Source organism: Rhinopithecus bieti, unplaced genomic scaffold, assembly GCF_001698545.2.
Source record: "Rhinopithecus bieti isolate Rb0 unplaced genomic scaffold, ASM169854v2 scaffold_39962, whole genome shotgun sequence".
Classification (NCBI taxonomy): Eukaryota; Metazoa; Chordata; class Mammalia; order Primates; family Cercopithecidae; genus Rhinopithecus; species Rhinopithecus bieti.
This window is the reverse complement of record NW_016816432.1, coordinates 186,916-209,596: the sequence shown is the minus strand read 5'-3', so window position 1 is coordinate 209,596 and position 22,681 is coordinate 186,916. Positions and strand designations below refer to the sequence as shown.

Below are 22,681 nucleotides of genomic sequence, written 5' to 3'. Positions count from 1 at the left end.
GCATCTTCTTAGAGTGTGCCTCTGGCTTTGATAAAGACCAAGTAATTGCTGGAGGTTGTTAGAGAGCAGTATTGAGAGTGAGGATCTTCTGTTGGCCAGCAGAAGTGCTATGTTCTTATATAAAGGAAAACACGCTGTGATCATTAGAAACTTTTCACTCATAGGATAGTGGGTGAATTTTCCTTTACACTCCCCAAAAAGAAGCAATCTTATCTTCCCAAAGACAATGTGGGTATCCGTATAGCGTCCAAACCGTAGCACATGCAAGCAGCTTGCCCCAGCCTTTGCATACAGTTAGGTAACTCAGAATAATATTCATTCTAAAGCAATTATATCTCCTTGGCTTTTTGTTTTGTTTGTTTTGGTTTTTGTATAGCAGATTTTGAACTGAGAAGCAAGTGTCTTCACTATGAATTCCTGGAAAAAGACACGCCAGTATTGTATTTTGTTATTAATGTCTTTATTGAATTAAACTCTATTGGCAATAGGTAAACATCTTGGTTGTTCTTTAGTAACTTTAACTAAGCCGTGCTTCTCTACAAAGATGTTTTAAATTGTTTTATTTTATTTTATTTTTTTTTGGAGACAGAGTCTCGCTCTGTCACCCAGGCTGGAGTGCAGTGGCCAGATCTCAGCTCACTGCAAGTTCTGCCTCCCGGGTTCAGGCCATTCTCCTGGCTCAGCCTCCCGAGTAGCTGGGACTACAGGCACCTGCCACTTCGCCCGGCTAGTTTTTTGTATTTTTTAGTAGAGACGGGGTTTCACCGTGTTAGTCAGGATGGTCTCGATCTCCTGACCTCGTGATCCGCCCGTCTCGGCCTCCCAAAGTGCTGGGATTACAGGCTTGAGCCACCGTGCCCGGCCCTATTGTTTTATTTTAATGAGAAGCTTAGTGCTACAATTCTGTTAAATGACTCTTACTCAGCAACTTTGTTGGAAAAACACTTCTTCTCATTACTATCCTCATCTATAACCACAAAAATTATTTCATATGTTACTTCATGAATTAATTCAACAGACATTTATCAGGAAATAACAATATAAAAACAAGGATAAAAATAATTAAAGTAATTATATAAACAAGGGTTAAAACGTGTGTGGGTGTTATGGTAGAAGAATGTGCAAAAAAGAAAGAGTGGGGACCCATGGCAAGAGCTTTCTTTAATATCATTGGCTTGTCAAATGGGCAGTTCTAAGGGATCTTGGCCTTACCTGCCCTGGGGAACTGCAGGTTGCCAAATAACAAAGCATTTGTGCATGGGTACGGATGAGGTGGCTGTGTCTGTGAGAAAGCCTGGGAAAATGCAAAGGAAAACTATGTCTGCATAGCAGAGGCAATACTGTCACACCACTAATGCAAGCTGAAGAAACCCAATTGCTGAGTTCTAACTTTTTGCTTTACTTGTAAATTGTATTCATGAAGATTTGTTTATAAATCAAACATTTTAAATGGACCTATCTGTTTCAGTGTATCATGGAAGTTTTTCATATAATTCTTGTGGATGCTTTTGTAAAGAGAAAACATTCCTTTCTTTCAATATTAATTTCATATAAGATTACATTGATTAAAGAATTTTCCTTATATATCTGATTTGTAAATGTTATTTGCTTAAAACAAGGTATAAATGGAAAACTGAAATAAGAAATATGACAGCAGTTAAGCACTTATCAAGTGTTTACTATATACCACACCTTTTACAAAAACACTTCTTAGTTATCACAACAGCCTTGTGATCTATGTATTATTGTTACTACTTCATAAATATGAAAACTTTTAATTAGGGCTCTGAGTGTTTTCGTTACTCATCAGAAATTATATAGCCGACACACAAAACTGTTCAATTTCTAAGACCATATATGCTCTTTCAACTGTGACTGTGGAAGTACATAATTATCACAGCGCTTACAGTCACCATAGGGAAGATAAGATTTGTGAAGTAAACAATTATCCCTCTGTAGACAGGTCATCTTAGACAAAAAGACTACGAAGCAATGTACTTATATAACTAACCATCTGGAAGCCATCTCCAGACAGTTTCATAATGTAGGAAAAGTGATTCCTTTGCCAGGTAACTGAATATCAAATCTTTATCAGCTCTGAACATGGACTTTAGCCAGCGGAGGACACAGAAAGACTGACTAGCTTCCTGTTGTTCTACTAGCAATCTTATTTTTCTCCATTAAATAATCAGTCAAACATTTCTTAAGCACAGGCTTTGGAGTTAGTCAGACCTGGGTTGGAAATTCAGCTCTGCCACTTACTAGCTCTGTGATCTCAGGCAAGTTATTCATCCTTTCCATGCCCCTCATCTATAACATGGGTGTAATAATACTTGCCTCAAGAGGTGGTTGTAATATAGATGAAGGACCTAGCACAATGACGTAAAGGTCACAAATCCCAGTAAACAGAAGTGATGATAATCTGCTGTGGATGTGTAGGCTTTATCTCCTACCCTTGAGAAAACACATTTGAAGAGACAGAAATTAAGAGTGTAGAAAGTTTAATATCAATAAAAATGATAAATAGCAGGAGTTTTTGTAATAATGCAAATAATGTCAATGGCAAAAGAATGAGGGTTTTAGATTAAATGGTCTCCAGCTGCTTTCAACTTTACCAGTACATGATTTTTAATGAGTTCCACAGGCGATAAGTGCTAGAGAAGTTCAGAGGATGGGGAGAAAATTGTCAGCCTGAATGGTCACTGGTGTCTTCATGGAGGAGGCAGTCTTGATCCGGGTCTTTAAAATGAACAGGATTTGGAGAGTTAAGAAGAGAGAAGGCATTTCAGGCAGGCATAATGGCACTAAACAGAAATACAATGGTGGATTAGAGCAAGACATATTCTTGGACAGTAGATACACCAATTTAATTGTAAGTTTAGTGTTTGGGAAGGAAAATGGCAGGAAACAAACACAAAAACCCACAAAGATTATGCAGGGATTAAAAAGCCAGACTAATGAGTTTGAACTGATTCTTGAAGAAAATGGGGGTGCTTTTGAAAGTTTATGAATCTGAGTGACTAAAGCAAACAATTTCTTCCATGCCCCAGGTTTTCCTCAGCACCAGGAGAGGGGCATGGATCCTGAATCGTGTAGGGAACTATGGATATCCTTTTGATGTGGTGTTCTCTTCTCGACTTACATATTTTCTATGGAAGATCTGTGGCCAATCATTAGCAAACAAATATATGGAAAAAAAGATGAACCAAAGGTTTGACCATGAAATGTTTGGCCTGAAGCCTAAACACAGGTATGTTCCCAGGATGGGAGTGCAGGGATAATGGCCAAAGCACAAGCATAAGGACTCTTCACACTGGCTAAGAGTAGAGCTACCTCTACTCATACATTAAGAAAACCCATAGTGGCTGGGTGTGGTGGCTCATGGCTGTAATCCCAGCACTTTGGGAGGCAGAGGCGGGTGGATCACCTGAGTTCAGGAGTTTAAGACCATCCTGGCCAACATGGTGAAATCCCATCTCTACTAAAAATACAAAACTAGCCAGGCATGGTGGCACCTGTCTGTAGTACCAGCTATTCAGGACGCTGAGGCAGGGGAATCGCCTGAGCCCTGGAGGCAGAGGTTGCAGTGAGCTGAGACTGTGCCACTGCACTCCAGCCTGGGTGACAGAGTGAGACTCTGTCTCAAAAAAAAAAAAAAAAAAAGAAAAGAAAGCCTATAGACTCATAGAATCTGAAATCAGATTTCTAACTTGTACCCACAGATGTCCAAGATCTATTGGTCTGTGGGTTTTTAGTCTAGAATTCTCTTTGGCAGTAACGCTTTTCTCATTCCCCCAGGTATCAGTTCTTTTTGCATGATGCCCAGCGACAGAATGGGAGCTGAGGGCAATGCATCATTTACTCATTGAGTACCTGTTATGAGCCAGGCATCATACATGGGCACGAAATACAGAGAGAAAAGACATAACAGTAATAGTAATAGAAATAACACTCACCTTTCTGAGGACTTTCTATAAGATAAGCACAGTGCTAAATGAGTTACATGCAGTATCTCACTTAATCCTTACAATAGCCCTATAAGTTGGCACTATTTTTGTTTCACAGTGAGGAGGTTAATGCAAACCTACTCCAAAGGCTGAGGAAGCTGAGAGACTGAAGAAAAAGCTGACAGATTCAGTTTCTTAGAAACATTTTATAGGGACTTACAAACAGAAGCCATGTCTGTCTCAGGCAGTGGTGAGACAAGATGGCAGATCCCCACACCATTACCTCCCGACCCAAGGATTATATACATTAGGGGAGGGGCACACATACTTCAGAGCGAGTGGGTAGGAGTTTGCCCTAAGAGTGGGATTTACGGTAAGTACATGCTATTAAACAACAGATTAACTGGAAATCTCAGAGGTATTCCTGGAACCAGGGTTGATCAGAAGTCAATATGGTAGATTAGCTTCTAAGATGGAGTTGCTTTGGCCTCCACAATTTTTTATCTACATTTTACAGATATAAAAACTGAGATGTAGAAAAAGTAAGTAATTTTCCCGAGGGCAACAGAAATAATAAATGGCAGACTCAAGAAATAGATCTTACCTTAAATACTCGAATAGAAGAAAGAGGACAGAGTATAATGAAGAAATACATAGAGCGCTATGAAAGTACAAAGGATGGGGTCCTCACAGAACCAGGGAGGGAAAACATTTCTAGAGGCTGATTCTAAATTTATTTTCCCTCCAACTTTTTATTTTTGAAAATGTTCAGATCTACAGAAAAGTTGCAAAATGATAAGTACAAGGAGCACCCATATACCCTTCACCTGGATTCACCTGTTAAGTTTGCTATATTTGCTTCCTCTCTTTCCCCCTCTCTGTAGATACATCCACACATATAGGGCATACATACACAAGTACATTTTTTTTTCTGAAACCATTTGACTACGTTACAGTCATTAAGGCAGTTTAAATACTTCAGTGTATATCAAATAAGAAAAAGGGCATTCTCCTACATAACCATCATATAATTATCACACCTGGGAAATTTAACATTGATAAAATACATTAATACATTGGCAATATCCCCAGTTGCCCCAATAATATTTTTTATAGTTTTAAAAAATCTTTTTAAATCTAGTGTCCTGTCAGGTCATCAATTACACCATTACATTTAGTTGTCATGTCTCTTTAATCTCTCTTAATCTGAAATAATTCTCTCTTTGACATGGGCTTTCTTTTTAAGAACCCAAGGCATTGTTTTGTAGAGAGTCTCTAAATTTAGACTTGCATAGTTTTCTTCCTTTCTCATATTCAGGTGAAATGTTTTTGACACATACACTACATAGGGGATGCTGGTCTTAGGGGGTCATATCAAGAGTCACATGATGTCAGCGTCTCTCACAGTAATTATGCTAAATTTGACCACTTAGATAAGGTGGTATAGATACCACCAAGTTTCTCCACTATAAAGATATTTTTTCCCTTTGAAATTAATCAGTGTGGTGACATTTGGAGACTGTGTTTCCTAAAAACCTTTCACCTGCTGGGCACGGTGGCTCAAGCCTGTAATCCCAGCACTTTGGGAGGCCTAGACGGGCGGATCACAAGGTCAGGAGATCAAGACCATCCTGGCTAACACGGTGAAACCCCGTCTCTACTGAAAAAAATGCAAAAAACTAGCCGGGCGAGGTGGCAGGCGCCTGTAGTCCCAGCTACTCAGGAGGCTGAGGCAGGAGAATGGCGTGAACCCAGGAGGCAGAGCTTGCAGTGAGCTGAGATCTGGCCACTGCACTCCAGCCTGGGCAACAGAGCAAGACTCTGTCTCAAAAAAAAAAAAAAAAAAACCTTTCACCTAATTATTTTAGCATGCATGTTTTTGGTGGTTGCAAAATAAATTGAGGCTTTGTTGAATAATAGGAGATAGCCAAACAAATAGAGCAAGGGAATAGCATTCTAATTATAAAAACAAAGTCTTGGAACAGCAAAAAATACATAATGGTCCGGGACCTGCATGTAGTCTGGAATGGCTGGACTATATAGCAAAGATGGAAGAGTGACTGAATGTATCTCTAGGTTCATTAGGCATGACAACCTTTGCTCTAGTACATAAAAAGTATGTAATGAAGACAGTCCAAAGCCATTCAAAGATTTAGGCAAGTGAGTAACATAATAATACATATATTTTAGAAAGACGATTTTGAAAATGGTGTGGGAGTGGGATGGGACAGGAGGTCCTAAAGACAATTGTATCATCTGGTTGAGATAAAGAGTAGATAAAATTATTCCGGGGATGTTAAGAGGAAAAAGGGAAAAGGCTTGGTGACCAGATATAAGACTCATGGTTTTGTGGGTTGGGCAACTATATGGATGGATGGTGGTATTGCTGGTAAAAAGGAGTAGGTTTGGAGAAAATGATGAAATCATTAGGTTGGAATGCAGAACACAATCGACCTAGTGTCAAAGCATAACTAAATGCAACAAACCAGTAGTGGTAATTTAAACATATAAAATTCCTGAGGCCAGGATAGCTCCATCTGAAGATGAGTTAATTTAGTATTCAGGCATTAAGACTGCTTTTTAGGCCAGGTGCCGTGGCTCACGCCTGCAATCCCAGCACTTTGGGAGGCCGAAGTGGGAGGATCACAAGGTCAGGAGTTCGAGGCCAGCCTGGCCAACATGGTGAAACCCCGTCTCTACTAAAAATACAAAAATTAGCCAGGCATGGTGGCAGGTGCCTGTAGTCCAAGCTACTCAGGAGGCTGAGGTGGGAGAATCACTTGAACCCGGGAGGTGGAGGTTGCAGTGAGCCAAGATCGTGCCACCACACTCTAGCTTGGGCAACAGAGTGAGACTGTATCTCAAAAAAAAAAAAAAAAGACTGCTTTTTAGAAAGATCCACGATACTAGGAACCAGCCTTATTATTATTAAAAGTAATGGCAAAAAAAAGCAATTACTTTTGCACCAACCCAATGTTTCCAGTATCCATATCCTACGCTGTCCCTAGGAAACAATAACAGGCCCAAACTATACCAATATAATTCATTGAAAACAGCTTTGAGATAAATTCTAAAATCCTAGGCTGTGTATCATTGGACAAGTCACGTAATTTTTCTAGGCCTCAATTTCCTCATTTATAAAACCAGGATAATGACACCTGTTCTGCTTCCTTCATAGAGTTTTGTGAGAGTCAAATAAGTTAAAGCATGTAAAAGCCACTTACAAACTAAGTTGGTACATACATGTAATTTATTATACAATTTGGAACACAGTGGCCTAAACCTAGCTCTTGAGCCTTTGAAACTGGAAATGAGACTGAACAGAATGTTGACAGCTTAGTTCTGTCAGACTTCTTGATATGAGGATACAAACTATTGACCTGTGGCCTTATCATATCACACATAGAATATTACTGTTACTTGAGAAATCATATATCCACTCCTCAAACAACACTCTTCCTTCACCCCTCCAACACTGTCCCTTTCAGTGCATCCAGGGTCCAACTTAGCTCTGATCTTCATCTGTGCCAACCTAGTATAAATTAGACCCTTCCCAAACTTCATGCATAGACCAAGGGGAAGATTATTGGCATACTGTTTACCTCCACCAAAGCAAAATTTTACTTATATGGTACTGATTTCTCTTTCTCTCATTTCTCCTTCACTTGATCTTTGTCACCACTCACAGAGCTCTGAGTCAGCATCCAACCGTAAATGATGACCTGCCAAATCGTATCATTTCTGGCTTGGTGAAAGTGAAAGGAAATGTGAAGGAATTCACAGAGACAGCTGCCATATTTGAGGATGGCTCCAGGGAGGATGACATTGATGCTGTTATCTTTGCCACAGGCTATAGCTTTGCCTTTCCGTTTCTGGAAGATTCCGTCAAAGTGGTCAAAAACAAGATATCCTTGTATAAAAGGGTCTTCCCTCCTAACCTGGAAAGGCCAACTCTTGCAATCATAGGCTTGATTCAGCCCTTAGGAGCCATTATGCCCATTTCAGAGCTCCAAGGACGCTGGGCCACTCAGGTATTTAAAGGTAAGTGACCATGCAAATAGACTACTTAATTACTTGGTGATATGTTTACCTCTGTTTAGATACTTGTTTCTAAATAGCTAGAGATAGCATGTATGATTACAACAGTGCCTAGCACAAAGTTAGTACAGAAAAATTTATTTTTGAGTGTATCTAAAGTAGCAATTTGTAACCATGGACATACATCATACCTGGGAAATTTTTCCAAGCTATGCATGCTTTGAAACCATCCTTGCTGATGCTTATTTAGTTAGCCTGGGGTGGGGCAGTCATAACATCTTTGAGAAAAATATTCCCCAGTGATTCCAATGTGTACTCCAAATTAGAATTTACTCATCTAGATTTTAGGCAACTGGCATATATTTATGAAGTAAAATAGTTTTATCTTCTTTCATTATAGATAAAATGAAATATAGAAATAGTATGACTTGCTTTCGGCCAAAAATTAAGACCTGATTGGAGACTAGTCAATAATGTAGGATATTCAATCTCCCAAATTCTCACTTTTCTCCTTTTATGTCCCCTCTTTCAGTTTTGGCTAGGAATATATGAAAAAAATAATGGGGAATAGGTTTCATATGAGTCAGTAGAATGCTATAGCTTCCAAATAAATAATTAAATCTAGCATCATTAAAAAACTATAATGTCCTAGAACATTACAACTGTTGTTCTCTAAACTGGCCAGACCACACCTAATGATACATTTTAAAAGTGAAGCTGGAGTGCGTTAAATAAGGAGAGAGATTAAAATGGTTTAAGGGATCTGAAAACATGCCATCTGAAGTACATGTGAAACAGCTGGAGAGAGATTTAGCCTGGAGAAGATAAACTTCAGGAGAGATATGAGAATTTCCTTCAAATATCTGAAGGGAAGGCCCATGAAAGAAGGATTAAATTTACTCAGTATAGCTTCAAAGGGTCAAACCAGAATCAAGGAGTCAAATCTTAAGGGTTACCATTAATGGTATCAGCTTACCATTAAGAAGAAAATCCAAAACCTTTTTCCTATCAGCCAATGCCATTTCATGATGGAACCGGCTGCCTCTGAAATTCTAAGCAGAATAGGAAAAGGATGCCAAATGACTGAATACTCACTGGGCCGGGCGGGATGGGGGAAGGTATGGAGTAGATTCAAGCCTCAGGATAGAGAGAAACAAGGTGATGTTTAAGGGTCCTTCTAAAGAAGAAATTCACTGATTCTATGGTTGTTATAACAAAATTTGCTATTGTTACTAGCATTTAATTAAAACTCAGAGTTCCTGTTGGAATTACACCTTTTTTGTTTTCCCTAGTGAAAATCTTCACAGTTGCAGAGAAAAAAAGAACCAATGTTATTAGAGTTGATAATTCAACAACTTTTCTAAATTTCCCCAAATTTCTATTACTTCCATTCCTATCCAGCAGATTATGTACTACCTGAGAGCACTATACAAGTAGTCAAACACAAATAGCCCATTAGGTTGGCCTAATTCTAGTCATATTAAAGTGATCTTTTAATTGGGTCAATTACATAAGGGGAGAACAGTTCATTAAAACAGGCCACAGCATCTTAGTATACTTTAAGCAACTGGGACTCTTTTCTAAGACCAAGTGAATTATTGAGAGGAAATAGAGAAAATGAGTATTTGCAAGAGTCTGCATTATGGCTATGAGATTAGGGGATCTTAGGGAAAATGTACAAAAAGCCCAGCTTCCTATGGTAGCAGAAGCCTAGTGCTAATTCCTCCAGCTTTCTTCTAACACCTGGAAGGAAGAAATCTTCAGAATTCTGTAACTTTACCAGACTTCCAACAGGAACCCTGGGTTTTTTATTCTGTCCATGACCAATCTGTCTGCCTCCCACATTCTTGCCTTTCTCTTCCCTGAATTATCCCTTCACTATGCCAATTTTAAACCCTTTGGATTAGCTTGTTTTTCCCATTTTTTCATGTCTCCCAACAAAGTCTGCATCCTTCCTTGTCTGTCCCCTATCAAGCCCCATTTTCCTTATTCTTCTGTTCTCTGGAATTATTGTTTTGTCAAGAAAATATTCTACTCTTTTCTAGAACACTGAATTTACTTCCTTGCCTTGACTGAAATGAAACGTAGTTTTTTTCATTGCTTCTTTTGCAGCCCTTGCAAGTGTTTTATTTTCACTCAGCAACTTTCTTTCCTTGAAAACTATATCAAGTTACACCAAATCTCTGGATCACAAGAAGGCATTATGTCATAACCTGGCATTCAAGATCCTCCACAAATTGGATACAACCTCCAATTTCAGGCCCATCTTTTTTTTTTTTTTTTTTTTTTTTTTTTTTTTTGAGACGAAGTCTCGCTCTGTCACCCAGGCTGGAGTGCAGTGGCGCTATCTTGGCTCACTGCAAGCTCCGCCTCCCGGGTTCACGCCATTCTCCTGCCTCAGCTCCCAAGTAGCTGGGACTACAGGCACCCGCCACCACACACAGCTAGTTTTTTTGTATTTTTTAGTAGAGATGGGGTTTCACCGTGTTAGCCAGGATGGTCTCAATCTCCTGACCTCATGAACCACCCATCTCGGCCTCCAAAAGTGCTGGGATTACAGGCGTGAGCCACCACGCCTGGCCTCAGGCCCATCTTTCACTAGTCTTTACCATACTTCCTACAATACTCTAAATGCATTGGATGACATACCCACTAAGCAGCAAACACAGCAGGTACCCTTGTACCCTGTGCTTTTGCTTCCACTGTCCTTTCTCCTTGATATGCCTCCCTTTACTTTTTATTTGTATAGGAAAAGCCTATGCATATTTCTTCCCTCCCTTCGTAGTATAGTGATAGCTCTTTAAGTAAAGGACTCATGTTTATTTGCCTTTGTATTGCAGGTCTAGACCAGTGCCTAGCACATAAGAGGTATCTAATAAACGTCTATTCTAATAAATGCCAGTTTAGCCTTGAGGTAAATGAAATTCTAAATTCTGATGTAGAAATTTCTTATCTGAGGATCTCAGCTTCTGGGCTACCTTAGCCAATTTCCAGTTATGTTAAAAGCCTGAACTGGACTGAAATTGCAGAATTTCAGAGCCAGATCTCTTTTCTCTCGTAACATCAGCTATACATTGAAATATGCAGGGGCAAGTCAGGAGTACACAGATACAACCTGCTTTAGGCTGACAGCAGACTGAAGGCCTGCTACCACAGGACTATAATTCAGGCTCTCTTCCTTCCCACCTTGTCTTGGAACCCTTGGAAGATCTCTGAACTTCAGTTCTTCACTGTTCTTCAACATTCTTCAGATGACATATACTGACCTCTTAGTATGTAGCAGGCCCTTTGCTAGGGGCTGGAGATGCAAATATGACCAAACAGAAAATCCCTAACTTTCTGGAATGCAGAGTCAAGCAAGGAAGACTGTATTAGTCCATTCTCATGCTGCTATAAAGAACTGCCTGAGTCTGAGTAGTTTCTTTTTTTTTTTTTTTTTTTTGAGACAGAGTCTCGCTCTGTAGCCCAGGTTGGAGTGCAGTGGCGCGATCTCGGCTCACTGCAAGCTCCGCCTCCCGGGTTCCCGCCATTCTCCTGCCTCAGCCTCCCGAGTAGCTGGGACTACAGGCGCCCGCCATCTCGCCCGGCTAGTTTTTTGTATTTTTTAGTAGAGACGGGGTTTCACCGTGTAGACCAGGATGGTCTCGATCTCCTGACCTCGTGATCCACCCGTCTCGGCCTCCCAAAGTGCTGGGATTACAGGCTTGAGCCACCGCGCCCGGCCGAGTCTGAGTAGTTTCTAAAGGAAAGAGGTTTAATTCACTCACAGTTCTGCATGGCTAGGGAGGCCTCAGGAAACTTACAATCATGGCAGAAGGCACCTCTTCACAGGGTGGCAGGAGAGAGAATGAGTGCTGAGTGAAAGGCAAAGCCCCTTATAAAACCATCAGATCTTGTGAGAACTTACTCACTATCATGAGAACAGCATGAGCAGCCTGAGGGTAACCACCCCATGATTAAATCACCTCCCACCAGGTCCCCCCCATGACACATGGGGATTATGGGACCCACCATTCAAGATAAGATTTGGGTGGGGACACAGCCAAACCATATCAAACACAGACATGTAAACAGACACTTAATGATTTGTTCATTCAGCAGTTATTTAACTAGACCCTAAACAAGTGCTCCAGTAGCAATGCAGAAGAGCTGCCATGGGAGCAATGGGTAGTAAGTACCTAATTCTCCCTACAACTACATAGGAATTTACTAAAAGAACAGGGAAATAATGACCATGGAGGGGAAATAATCACTACTGTTTATGCAAAGTTAGATAAAAGTGACAGAACAAATAGAGTTCTGGGAACTGCAAGTAGTTCAGAATGCTGGTAAATAAAGTGTTATAGGAATGAAGGAAAATGAAACTAGACATATTTACAGGGAATATCAAGAAGTTTGCATTTAAGGTACATAGTGGAGAACCACTGAAGGATTTTAGCTGGAAGAGGAGTCAAACCAGATGTGCAGTTTAGAAGATACGTTAGAGAGGAGTGAAATGGGAAATAGGTCAGTAAGAGCCTGTGGTAAAAGTCTCAGTAAGACATCATGAGGGCTTTAAACCAAGGCAATGACAATCTAAAGGAATTGGAGAAGCCAGACTTAAATGAAATTTCACAGGCAAATCTGAAGAATTTGGTGACAGAAAGCATATTGGAGAAGAGAGACAGAAAAGAATCTGTTCAGGTGTTGAGGCCATTCATTTGAATTGGGAATCTAAGATGGGGAGCAAAGACCTGGAGGGAGATAAGAAATATGGTAAAGCTAATATGTCTAAACAAGGAAACATTGCAAAACAAAATTTATGAATTAAGACATAACTGTACCACAGGGTATATAGGTAAAAAGATGAATACATCTTTTTAAAATTTTTTAATTTTTAAAAATTTTTTCACCCCATGAGATCTAGACTAAGATGTATATACATCTTTATCTATCTATAGACAGAGAAATATATAGGATTTTTTGTTGTTTTTTTTTCCTGTCTTTTATGAATTGGGTGTCTCCCACAATCAAGAAATACACCTCCTCCTTCATGTTGCTAGCTAATAGAAGTAAAACTTGTGGTTGTGGAGAAGTAATTTGGAAATTGACTCTCAAAATGCATTTCTTGAATATCTGAACAGACCTGTGATTAATCTGAAATGAAGCATTTCAGTGTTTCCTAATTGATTTATGAAGATAAGTAATAATTCCCATGGCTAAAATGTAAAAACACATGGAAAACCACAGAAGGCTATTTGAGAGTGATGAACTTCTCAGTTCCATATTTTAAGAGGGATACACCAGGATAGTTATTAGAGTATGCTTAGTGAAGGGCAAGCAAGATGGCAGAGAATGTGAAACCCGTTATATGGGAAACATGTACTGTTTAGCCTGATAATGAGAAGACTTAAAGGAGTTATGACAATCATTTCCAAACGTTTCAAGAGCTGTCATGTATTAACATTAAACTCTGTGGCTCCAGAAGGCAGAGCTTGGTCAGTGGTACAAATGCAGAGTCGGATCTTGGGGTCAATAAAAATAATAATGTTCCAGCAGCTAGAGCAGTCAAATAATTGTATAATCACCTCAGATATAATTATTATAGATACCCATCACCAGAGATGTTTAAAGAGGAATGATATAACCACAAGGTTAGAGTACTTGTAGAAAGAACACTTGTATCAGGTAAAATATATTGCCATTCTGAAATTCTACATTCCCCAATTTTATGGAGTGACACCTTAGGACTGGATGTGGCCAAAATCTTCTACATGGCATAGTCCCTAGTTATAGGGGCATACAACTAATTCTTTAAGCTTAGCATTGTTCATACTGACTTAAATACTATTTAGCCTTTGTCTAGCCCTATCCTTGGTGTATAATTCCTACAACTGGAACTGTGTATGCATCATACTTAAATTTATCAGTCAAGATTAGGTATTATGAGTTCCCCTTGGCCTTAACCCCTACTCTTATCAAAGAAACATGTTTAGAAGATGAGGCTTATCTTCCACAGGACATTAGGCATAAAAAGAGATTTTTTATTTTGGCTGGGCACGGTGGCTCACACCTGTAATCCCAGCACCTTGGGAGGCAGAGGCGGATGGATCACCTGAGGTCAGGAGTTCGAGACCAGCCTGACCAATATGGTAAAACCTCGTCTCTACTAAAATTACAAAAAAAATTAGCTGAGTTTGGTGGCATGCACCTGTAGTCCCAGCTACTCAGGAGGCTGAGGCAAAGGAATTGCTTGAACCTGGGAGGCAGAGGTTGCAGTGAACTGAGATCACACCACTGCACTCCAGCCTGGGTGACACAGTGAGAGTCCGTCTTAAAAAAAAAAAAAAAAAAAGAATTTACTTTTACTCCTTCTCTTTCTGTTGATATAAGGCCCCTTTGTTATCAAGAATACAGGTGCAGGTGTGTTTCCCCACTCCCCTGCCCCTTTAACTTTGTAACTGATTTTCCATATACTTTTAAGGCCATTTTCTCATGTCCATATTTCATTTCCCAATTGAAAGACTACATCAGGAAGGAGGCAGGTATTGGTTGGAAGTCAGAGTAGGGGAACTCTCTTCCGAAGACAAAGGAGAATAAGTAGAGTAAGCTACAGATGTTAATATTATATTGTGGTGGTGGTGGTAGAGTAATGATCAAGGGAATTGTAACCTCCTTGAGTATAGGAAACTATCCTGTATTTCTTTGAATTCTCCATAGCATAGTAATTGTTTATAGGATTAGTGTTCCTACTGAGGTAATTTTACAGTTAAAATTTTAATTTTTATCTTTAGGGCTAAAGACATTGCCCTCACAGAGTGAAATGATGGCAGAAATATCTAAAACTCAAGAGAAAATTGAAAAAAGGTAAGAAAATCTCCCAGGAAGATATATGGTTACATTTCTACTTATTTCTTAATAAGAGAAATATTGTACTATATTTAACTTCCTGTTAGCTTGAGGATTTAGATTCTATTATGAAGAAAAAAGGAAAAATAGTTTGTGACAATAGAATAGAGAAATAGCACTAGTAGTCTAAATATGGATAAGAAAGGAGAGAAAAGTTTTATGTGTCTAAAATCCTATGTTTAATGCCTTAAAAAAAGTCACATCGGAAAACACATGTGGAAATAAAATCAGAAGGCAGAAGGTGTATTATTTTTGTGAGGATTACTTGAAGTGCTAGTAGACTTGCCAGAGGAAGGAAGAGTGACAGTGAATGAATGAGAGGTAGCTATGGGTGAATTACAAATCTGTAGGTAGATTTACAAGTCTGCAGTGGCCGCTTTGCTGGCTATGCTCATGTGACAGACAGCACACTCAAGTCACAGTGGCTCATGGTATGAATAGTCCATGTGAGTTGAGAACATGGTAACAGCCAGCTGCTTAGTGTTTTGGTGAACACAGTCATTTAGCAGTCTGAATTTCAGAACTTAAGCTCAATTGCTGGGTGTTTTTTATTTGGACAAAGTGAAAATTGATGGTAAGTCTCTAAATTTGTGTGGAAAACTGAGAGACAATCGTTCCAGGCCTAAAGAGGTGGTTTTCTTCAACTGATTCTACTAGCATAACTTTCCCTCATGCAGGAGGAGGAAAAAGTTTTTATTTAATTCCATTACCACTTCCAGGTGCTCTCCTATTTTCCTCCTTCCTTTCACTGCCAAACTTCTGCACTAAATTTTCTAAATTCTCACCTGTTGCTCCCTCCTAAGCCTTTTGCATTAACTTCCATCCTTACTCCTTAAACTGCCCTTTTTATTTTTATTTATTTATTTATTGAGACGGAGCCTCACTCTGTCACCCAGACTGGAGTCAGTGACACAATCTTGGCTCACTGCAACCTCCGCCTCTTAGGTTCAAGCGATTCTCCTGCCTCAGCATCCTAAGTAGCTGGGACTACAGGTGCACGCCACCAAACCCAGCTAATTTTTGTATTTTTAGTAGAGACGGGTTTCCTCCATGTTGACCAGGCTGGTCTCAAACTCCTGACCTCGTGATCCACCTGCCTCAGCCTCCCTAAGTGCTGGGATTACAGGCGGGAGTCACTGTACCCGGTTGGAAACTGCTCTCTTAAAGGTCACCTATGATCAGCTTCATTTTCCTTCTTCTCACTACTGAGTTTGGTGCTTTTAAACATTTCTTCCTTCTTGGAGTGCTTTCTTTTCTGGCTCTGAAGTATCTTATTTTAACTTTCCTCCTCTCTTTCCTTTGACTTATTTTTGTCTAAACACCTTCTGACCCTGAGTAGTCAGTAACCCAAGGATATAATGAACCTCTTTTGTGAAACCTTCATGAATACTATAGCTTTTTTTTTTTTTTTTTTTTTTGAGATGGGGTCTCACTCTGTTACCCAGGCTGTAGTGAAGTGGTGTGATCTTGGCTCACTGCAACCTCCACTTCCTGGGGTCAAGCAATTCTCCTGCCTCAGCCTCCCAGGTAGCTGGGACTGCAGGCGCGCTAACAACGCCCGGCTAATTTTTGTGTTTTCTATAGAGATGGGGTTTCACCATGTTGCCCAGGCTGATCTCGAACTCCTGAGCTCAAAGTGATCTGCCTGCCTCAGCCTCCCAAACTGCTAAGATTACAGGTGTGAAACACCACGCCCAACATCATGAATAGTATAGATCTTGACCTACTATTATAGGATAAATAAATGCATGCTTACAAACCCTTAAGCCAACATATTGTTCATAAGGGAAAGCTCTCAAATTTTTTACAGTTTTACCTTTTTCTCTCCTAAACTTCGTCCCATTTCAATAAATTCCTACTTGACCCTCTATCAGGTCCTCTGAAATTCCATCGCACAAGTTCTACCTCAAATTTATTTTCTATCATTTTTTTCCTGTCCCTATTCCTGGATTCTTCAATCTCAACTGGCTTGATTTGGCTTTTCTCTTCTTCTCTGTCCTACAGTTCTTTCTTTTCATTACAGAAAGTAAAAAGTGAGGCCGGGCGCGGTGGCTCAAGCCTGTAATCCCAGCACTTTGGGAGGCCGAGATGGGTGGATCACGAGGTCAGGAGATCGAGACCATCCTGGGTAACACGGTGAAACCCAGTCTCTACTAAAAAATACAAAAAAACTAGCCAGGCGAGGTGGCGGACGCATGTAGTCCCAGCTACTCGGGAGGCTGAGGCAGGAGAATGGCCTGAACCCGGGAGGCGGAGCTTGCAGTGAGCTGAGATCCGGCCACTGCACTCCAGCCTAGGCGACAGAGCAAGACTCCGTCTCAAAAAAAAATAAAAGAAAGTAAAAAGTGAAAGTCACTCATTAGCTCACCAAATCCCACTCCACCACACAGATATCACTGTTAATCAACCACATTTTCCCCCAAAAAGTCGTTTTTAAGTCTTTAAATCTGCACTTGGTGTAATCATTTCATTCGTCTCCATTTGGAGGGCTACTTCCTCTTGTGAAGTAAGTCACTCTCCCTCATCCTTTCAGGATTCCAAATTAACATTGGCCCTGGGAAGTCTTGCCCTGTGGACCCTGTCACCATTCCCTCATAAAATAATTGAGGATGCCATACTTGAGAATTTTTGTGATGGGTTTTCTCTTTCTCCTAACATCAGAGTCCTTTGTATCTGGATGTGCTATACTTGTCCCTCATCTTATCTGTATCTTTCACATCCTTCAAGAACCTAACAATTACAGCTCTCTTTTAACTATCCCCTCTCCACATTCCTATTTAGCAGTCTGAAACCACTCAGAAGTCTCTGCTTCATGTTTATCTGTTTTATCTCCTTTTGTAGATCCTAAGATCCTTAAGGACAGTGACAAATGTTTTATCTTTCTTCTCTATATGCCACAGCTCCTAGTCCGATATTAAGCGAATAGCAGGCACTCAGAAGGCAGTAATTGATTGACTGACTGATTGAATTATTGCTAGGCCATGGTTTCTGTCTTTTCTACTTTAGGTATGTGGAGAGCCAACGCCATACCATTCAGGGAGACTACATAGATACCATGGAAGACCTTGCTGATTTGGTGGGGGTCAGGCCCAATCTGCTGTCTCTGGCCTTCACTGACCCCAAGCTGGCATTACACTTATTCCTGGGACCCTGCACTCCAATCCACTATCGCCTACAGGGCCCTGGAAAGTGGGATGGGGCTCGAAAAGCTATCCTCACCACAGATGATCGCATCAGGAAGCCTCTGACGACAAGAGCAGTTGAAAGGAGTAGTTCTATGACTTCAACAATGACAATGGGCAGGTTTATGCTAGCTCTTGCCTTCTTTGCTATAATTATAGCTTATTTCTAGTTGTCCTATTGTCACTGCCCTGTTTTTCATTGGGCAGCTTATCTACAGATGCCTTCAGAATCTGACAAGATTGACTCTCAGTTTCATATTGCCCAGAAATCTACTTTAATGTCTCTTTCAAAAGCATTAATTCACTTTCCTTTTTCCTACAATGAAACCTGTTTTTCATTTGTAGTAACTCATGATCCATCACTCTTCCTTGTGGTAATCCCCAGACTGTGAGCTCAGGTACTCTTTTAGTCATCTTTGTATGTCTTTAACACAGTTCTTGACATGTGGTAGATGCTTCATAAATGTTTGTTGTTTATCAAATTTTATGGTGGGGAGAGTAAGTCAGCATCTGTGTAAAATCACTTACTCCACGTAATTCTTCTTCTGATAGGATTTGATTTTCTATTAGAAGCTTAATTTTTGTTTTTCTTTTTCATATTATAACTAAATATTTCCTAAGAGATAAGAGAAATAATGTTCTTACAATAGTTGTATGTATCCAAGATAAGACATAGATGCTTAAGACGTTTTGTTTCACTTGCTATTCATTAGTGTACTTGATACATGGTCATTTTTAGCCCTTTTCCTTAGGGACCATGTCTTTATTTTCTCAATAAAGAAATTACTTTCAACTTTGTAGGCTCACAGTCATTCAGATAATCTACCATCTGCCAATGAGATCAACTTGGTTGAGAATTTTGGGATTTTAAATTAGCTGTCCTACCTTCTTAAATCTCTTTGTTCCCATATTAGGATCCAACACAACTTTATCTTAGGAAATATGATAAGTAGCTTCCAACTGTTGTAGTGTGGTCTACAAATGTGATTTGATTCATCTTCCCCCACTCTAATTTTCTCCCCTTTTCTCCTCCCTTACATGGAGTCTAAGTAATAAGTATTTGAACAAGTCATTTATGTATTAAATTAGAATTGATATTAACTAAATGTATGAACATTCTGCTTATACCAGTTTTTCTCATGTCATAAAGTGTAGTTCTGAAAAACAGAGCAAATGAAATGCAAAGCAGGGACTTAGGTTTACATCCTAGTGCCACTGATGATTCTGTTTTCTCATCTGTGGAAGTTTCACTGTCCTTGTTTCATGGAGAAATTAACTAAGTGTCAGCTGTCAGGCACACTGAACTCAGGTGATATTCATAAATAGCTCTTGTACAATATGTTTGTATTTGGATTGCTGCTTATTACTTAACAACAGGATAAATCTGAACAATGGAAAAGAACAACATTAGAGATTATTGTCTTTCCAAATACAAACACATGTAAGAGAACCAGAAATGTGAGAACTACAACGTCTTCTTGTTTAAGCATTTGGACAATTGCCTACCCTTTCACCGAATTTACCTGTGGAATGCCTTTTGAGAGTTAGAACTGAGAATTGGTATTACTTTTCAGGTCTTTTGCTTTCCGTAATCCTTGTGATACTGGAGATTTATCATCTATTAAAATGGACCTAGTATTTTTAAATCTGCAGATCAAAAGCAAATTGAATGTCTCTTGCTTCCTTTTAATTTCTTTTAACATATAAATTCGTTTATCTTTTAGCATATAAATTTGTTGAATTAACAGCCCTTTCATAATATAATTCCTAGTTATTGGCAACAAGTACACCAGTTTCTTTTTAAAATTAGGAGTATGTAATTCTAAATTAATTGATTCTCTCATTATACATATTATATGTAAGGTTACAAAAAAAATCATTGGTTAATGATTTTTTAGCTCAACCAAGCTAAAAGTAAGATGTGAACAGGAAATTGAACTAAAACAACTTAAGATACAAAGCTCTTGTTACTGATAATGTCTAATAATATTCATCAGTTTACCATATCTTGCTCTTACATTAAAATGTTCTATCATTTTCCTAATTATTTTAAAGCCGATTACAAATATATATATATATATATTGTTGTAGTGCCAGAAAATAAGGAAGTGCTCAAAAAGCAAACTCAATGGCATATGTCAAAGGGACATAAGAGCCATCTCAAAGTGGTCCCAATGGCCAAAGCTAGAATGATTTGAGCAATAAAATAACCTAGTATTGAATTATAACATAAAATATGAAAAATGCCCATGAGTTCATGCTGATATAAATAAATGATTGAATAAATTAATAAATGGGGGCCGGGCGCAGTGGCTCAAGCCTGTAATCCCAGCACTTTGGGAGGCCAAGACGGGCGGATCACGAGGTCAGGAGATCAAGACCATCCTGGCTAACACGGTGAAACCCCGTCTCTACTAAAATACAAAAGCTAGCCGGGCGAGGTGGCGGCGCCTGTAGTCCCAGCTACTCGGGAGGCTGAGGCAGGAGAATGGCGGGAACCCGGGAGGCGGAGCTTGCAGTGAGCTGAGATCCGGCCACTGCACTCCAGCCTCGGCGATAGAGCGAGACTCCGTCTCAAAAAAAAAAAAAATTAATAAATGGGGTAGAATAGATGAATCTCCCATGAAGAAGAATTCCAAATAACTTATGAACTCTGCCCTCAAGGATATGGAGCAGAACTTCCTACTTCTCCAGTGTGAGCTGAATAGTGACTTCCTTCCAAAAATTACGTATGAAAAGGGAGAAAATAACTTCATAGTGGAGAAATCTGATAAACACTATCTCAGTTAGGTGATCAAGATTAACACTAACAGTAATAAGTCACATTGATAGTATGTACCTTTGAGATGAAGTGATAAGAAGGCCACTTTACCTCTCTGTGATATTCCTCTCAAAAACCATAATCCAGTCTAACCATGAGAAAAATATAAGACAAACCCAAGTTGAAGAATATTCTACAAATACCTGACTACCTCAAAACCGTCAAGATCATCAACAAAGAAAGTCTGAGAAATTGTCCCAGAATAAAGGGGCCTAAGGGGACATGACATCTAAATGTAATGTAGTATCCTGGATGGGCTCCTGCAACAGAAAAAGAACTTTAAGTAAAAATTAAGGGAATATTAATAAAGTATGCATTTTGGTTAATAATGTATCAATATTGGTTTATTAGTTGTGACAAATGTACCACAGGAATGTAAAATGTCAACAATAAAGGAAATTGGATGTGAGGTATATATATGAGAATGCTGTATTATTTTTGCAACTTTTCTTAAATCTAAAACTCTTATAAAATTTAAAAATGAAGAAATGTGGAGTTCTTATTATTATTTTTTGGCTCAGGATTTGACCCAGAGCTATGGTCTGGCAGAATTTTCTCAGAGGAGGAATACTGGCTAGTACCAGTCATTCAAATTACTATGTTTTTCTATGATTTCTCCATAAATTAAGTTGCTTTAATAATGCATAATATAACTTAATGCAGCAGTTTTGCTTCCTTTGCTGAGTAAGTATGGACTATAATTATAGAGAATGTAAAATGGTGATACAAAGTCAAAATACACAACTTCTTAAAATCACTTAGATATGTTCTTTCTTGAAGCTGTGCACATTAAGCCAGCAGACCCCACTAGCAAATTTATGGTATGTTGATGTCATGTACATTCATAAATAAGATTATTTTACTTAATACTGGGCCCGTTACTTTTGTTAGGAATAATACAGCATTTAAACAACCTCCAGACTGCCTAATGGAATTTCTCAGAGCGCCAAGTTTTTCCATGCTTTTATATACATTCTTGTGCTGTACTTTCCTCTTGATAAATTCTTCACTGGCCCAGCTGGATAACACCTATACCATTGTCCTGATTCAGGTCATCTGTTATCTCTTCAGGGAATATCTTTCTGACCCTCAGTATGAAATAGGTCACCTTCCTCTGTGCTCTCATTACAACTGGTGTCCTTCTCTGTCCGGAGCCGTGAGGCCCGGAAATTGCCGCGGCCTCTGTTGCTTAAGCTCCGCATTGCGGAGACAAGATGGCGCACTTCCTGGTTCTTCATCATCAACTTTTCCTGTGCGCGCGAACTTTTCCTGCGCGCGCGTAGATAACTTCCCGCGCCCAGGAAAGACTAAGTCTACCGAGCATGCGCCTGGTGACATCTCTCATTATTCTCCTCCCTGCCTGCTCTGCCGCACTTCCTCTTCCCTGCCAGCCTATATAAGGCATTGCACCGCCGCCATTAAACGAGACTTGATCAGGATACTGTCTTGTCTCCATTTCTTGTGTCTCTTGTCTCTCTAAATTCCCACCCCCTCCTCCAAGGTCTGTGTTAAGGATCTCGCTGGCCGGGACACATGGCGCCCAAACGCGGGGCTTGGATACGAGGGAACTATGTGAGGAAGAGGGCGCATAGAAAGGCCGGTGACTGGCCGGGCGCGGTGGCTCAAGCCTGTAATCCCAGCACTTTGGGAGGCCGAGACGGGCGGATCACGAGGTCAGGAGATCGAGACCATCCTGGCTAACCCGGTGAAACCCCATCTCTACTAAAAAATACAAAAAAACTAGCCAGGCGAGGTGGCGGACGCATGTAGTCCCAGCTACTCGGGAGGCTGAGGCAGGAGAATGG

The 22,681-nt window shown here is 39.8% G+C and overlaps 1 protein-coding gene across 4 annotated transcripts in view; it reads left to right on the top strand.

The window, feature by feature from the left end:
- The window catches only part of FMO5 (flavin containing dimethylaniline monoxygenase 5), a 33,878-nt gene extending 14,163 nt beyond the window's left edge, over positions 1–19,715 (top strand). For all 4 annotated transcript variants that reach the window (XM_017854885.1, XM_017854884.1, XM_017854887.1 and 1 more), the window contains 4 exons: positions 3,051–3,250; positions 7,636–7,988; positions 14,759–14,831; positions 17,880–19,715. In XM_017854885.1, the coding sequence (XP_017710374.1) occupies positions 3,051–3,250; positions 7,636–7,988; positions 14,759–14,831; positions 17,880–18,225 (972 nt within the window). In that variant the 3' untranslated portion in view covers positions 18,226–19,715. The remainder of the gene's footprint in view (positions 1–3,050; positions 3,251–7,635; positions 7,989–14,758; positions 14,832–17,879) is intronic.
- Positions 19,716–22,681: the final 2,966 nt, after the last annotated feature.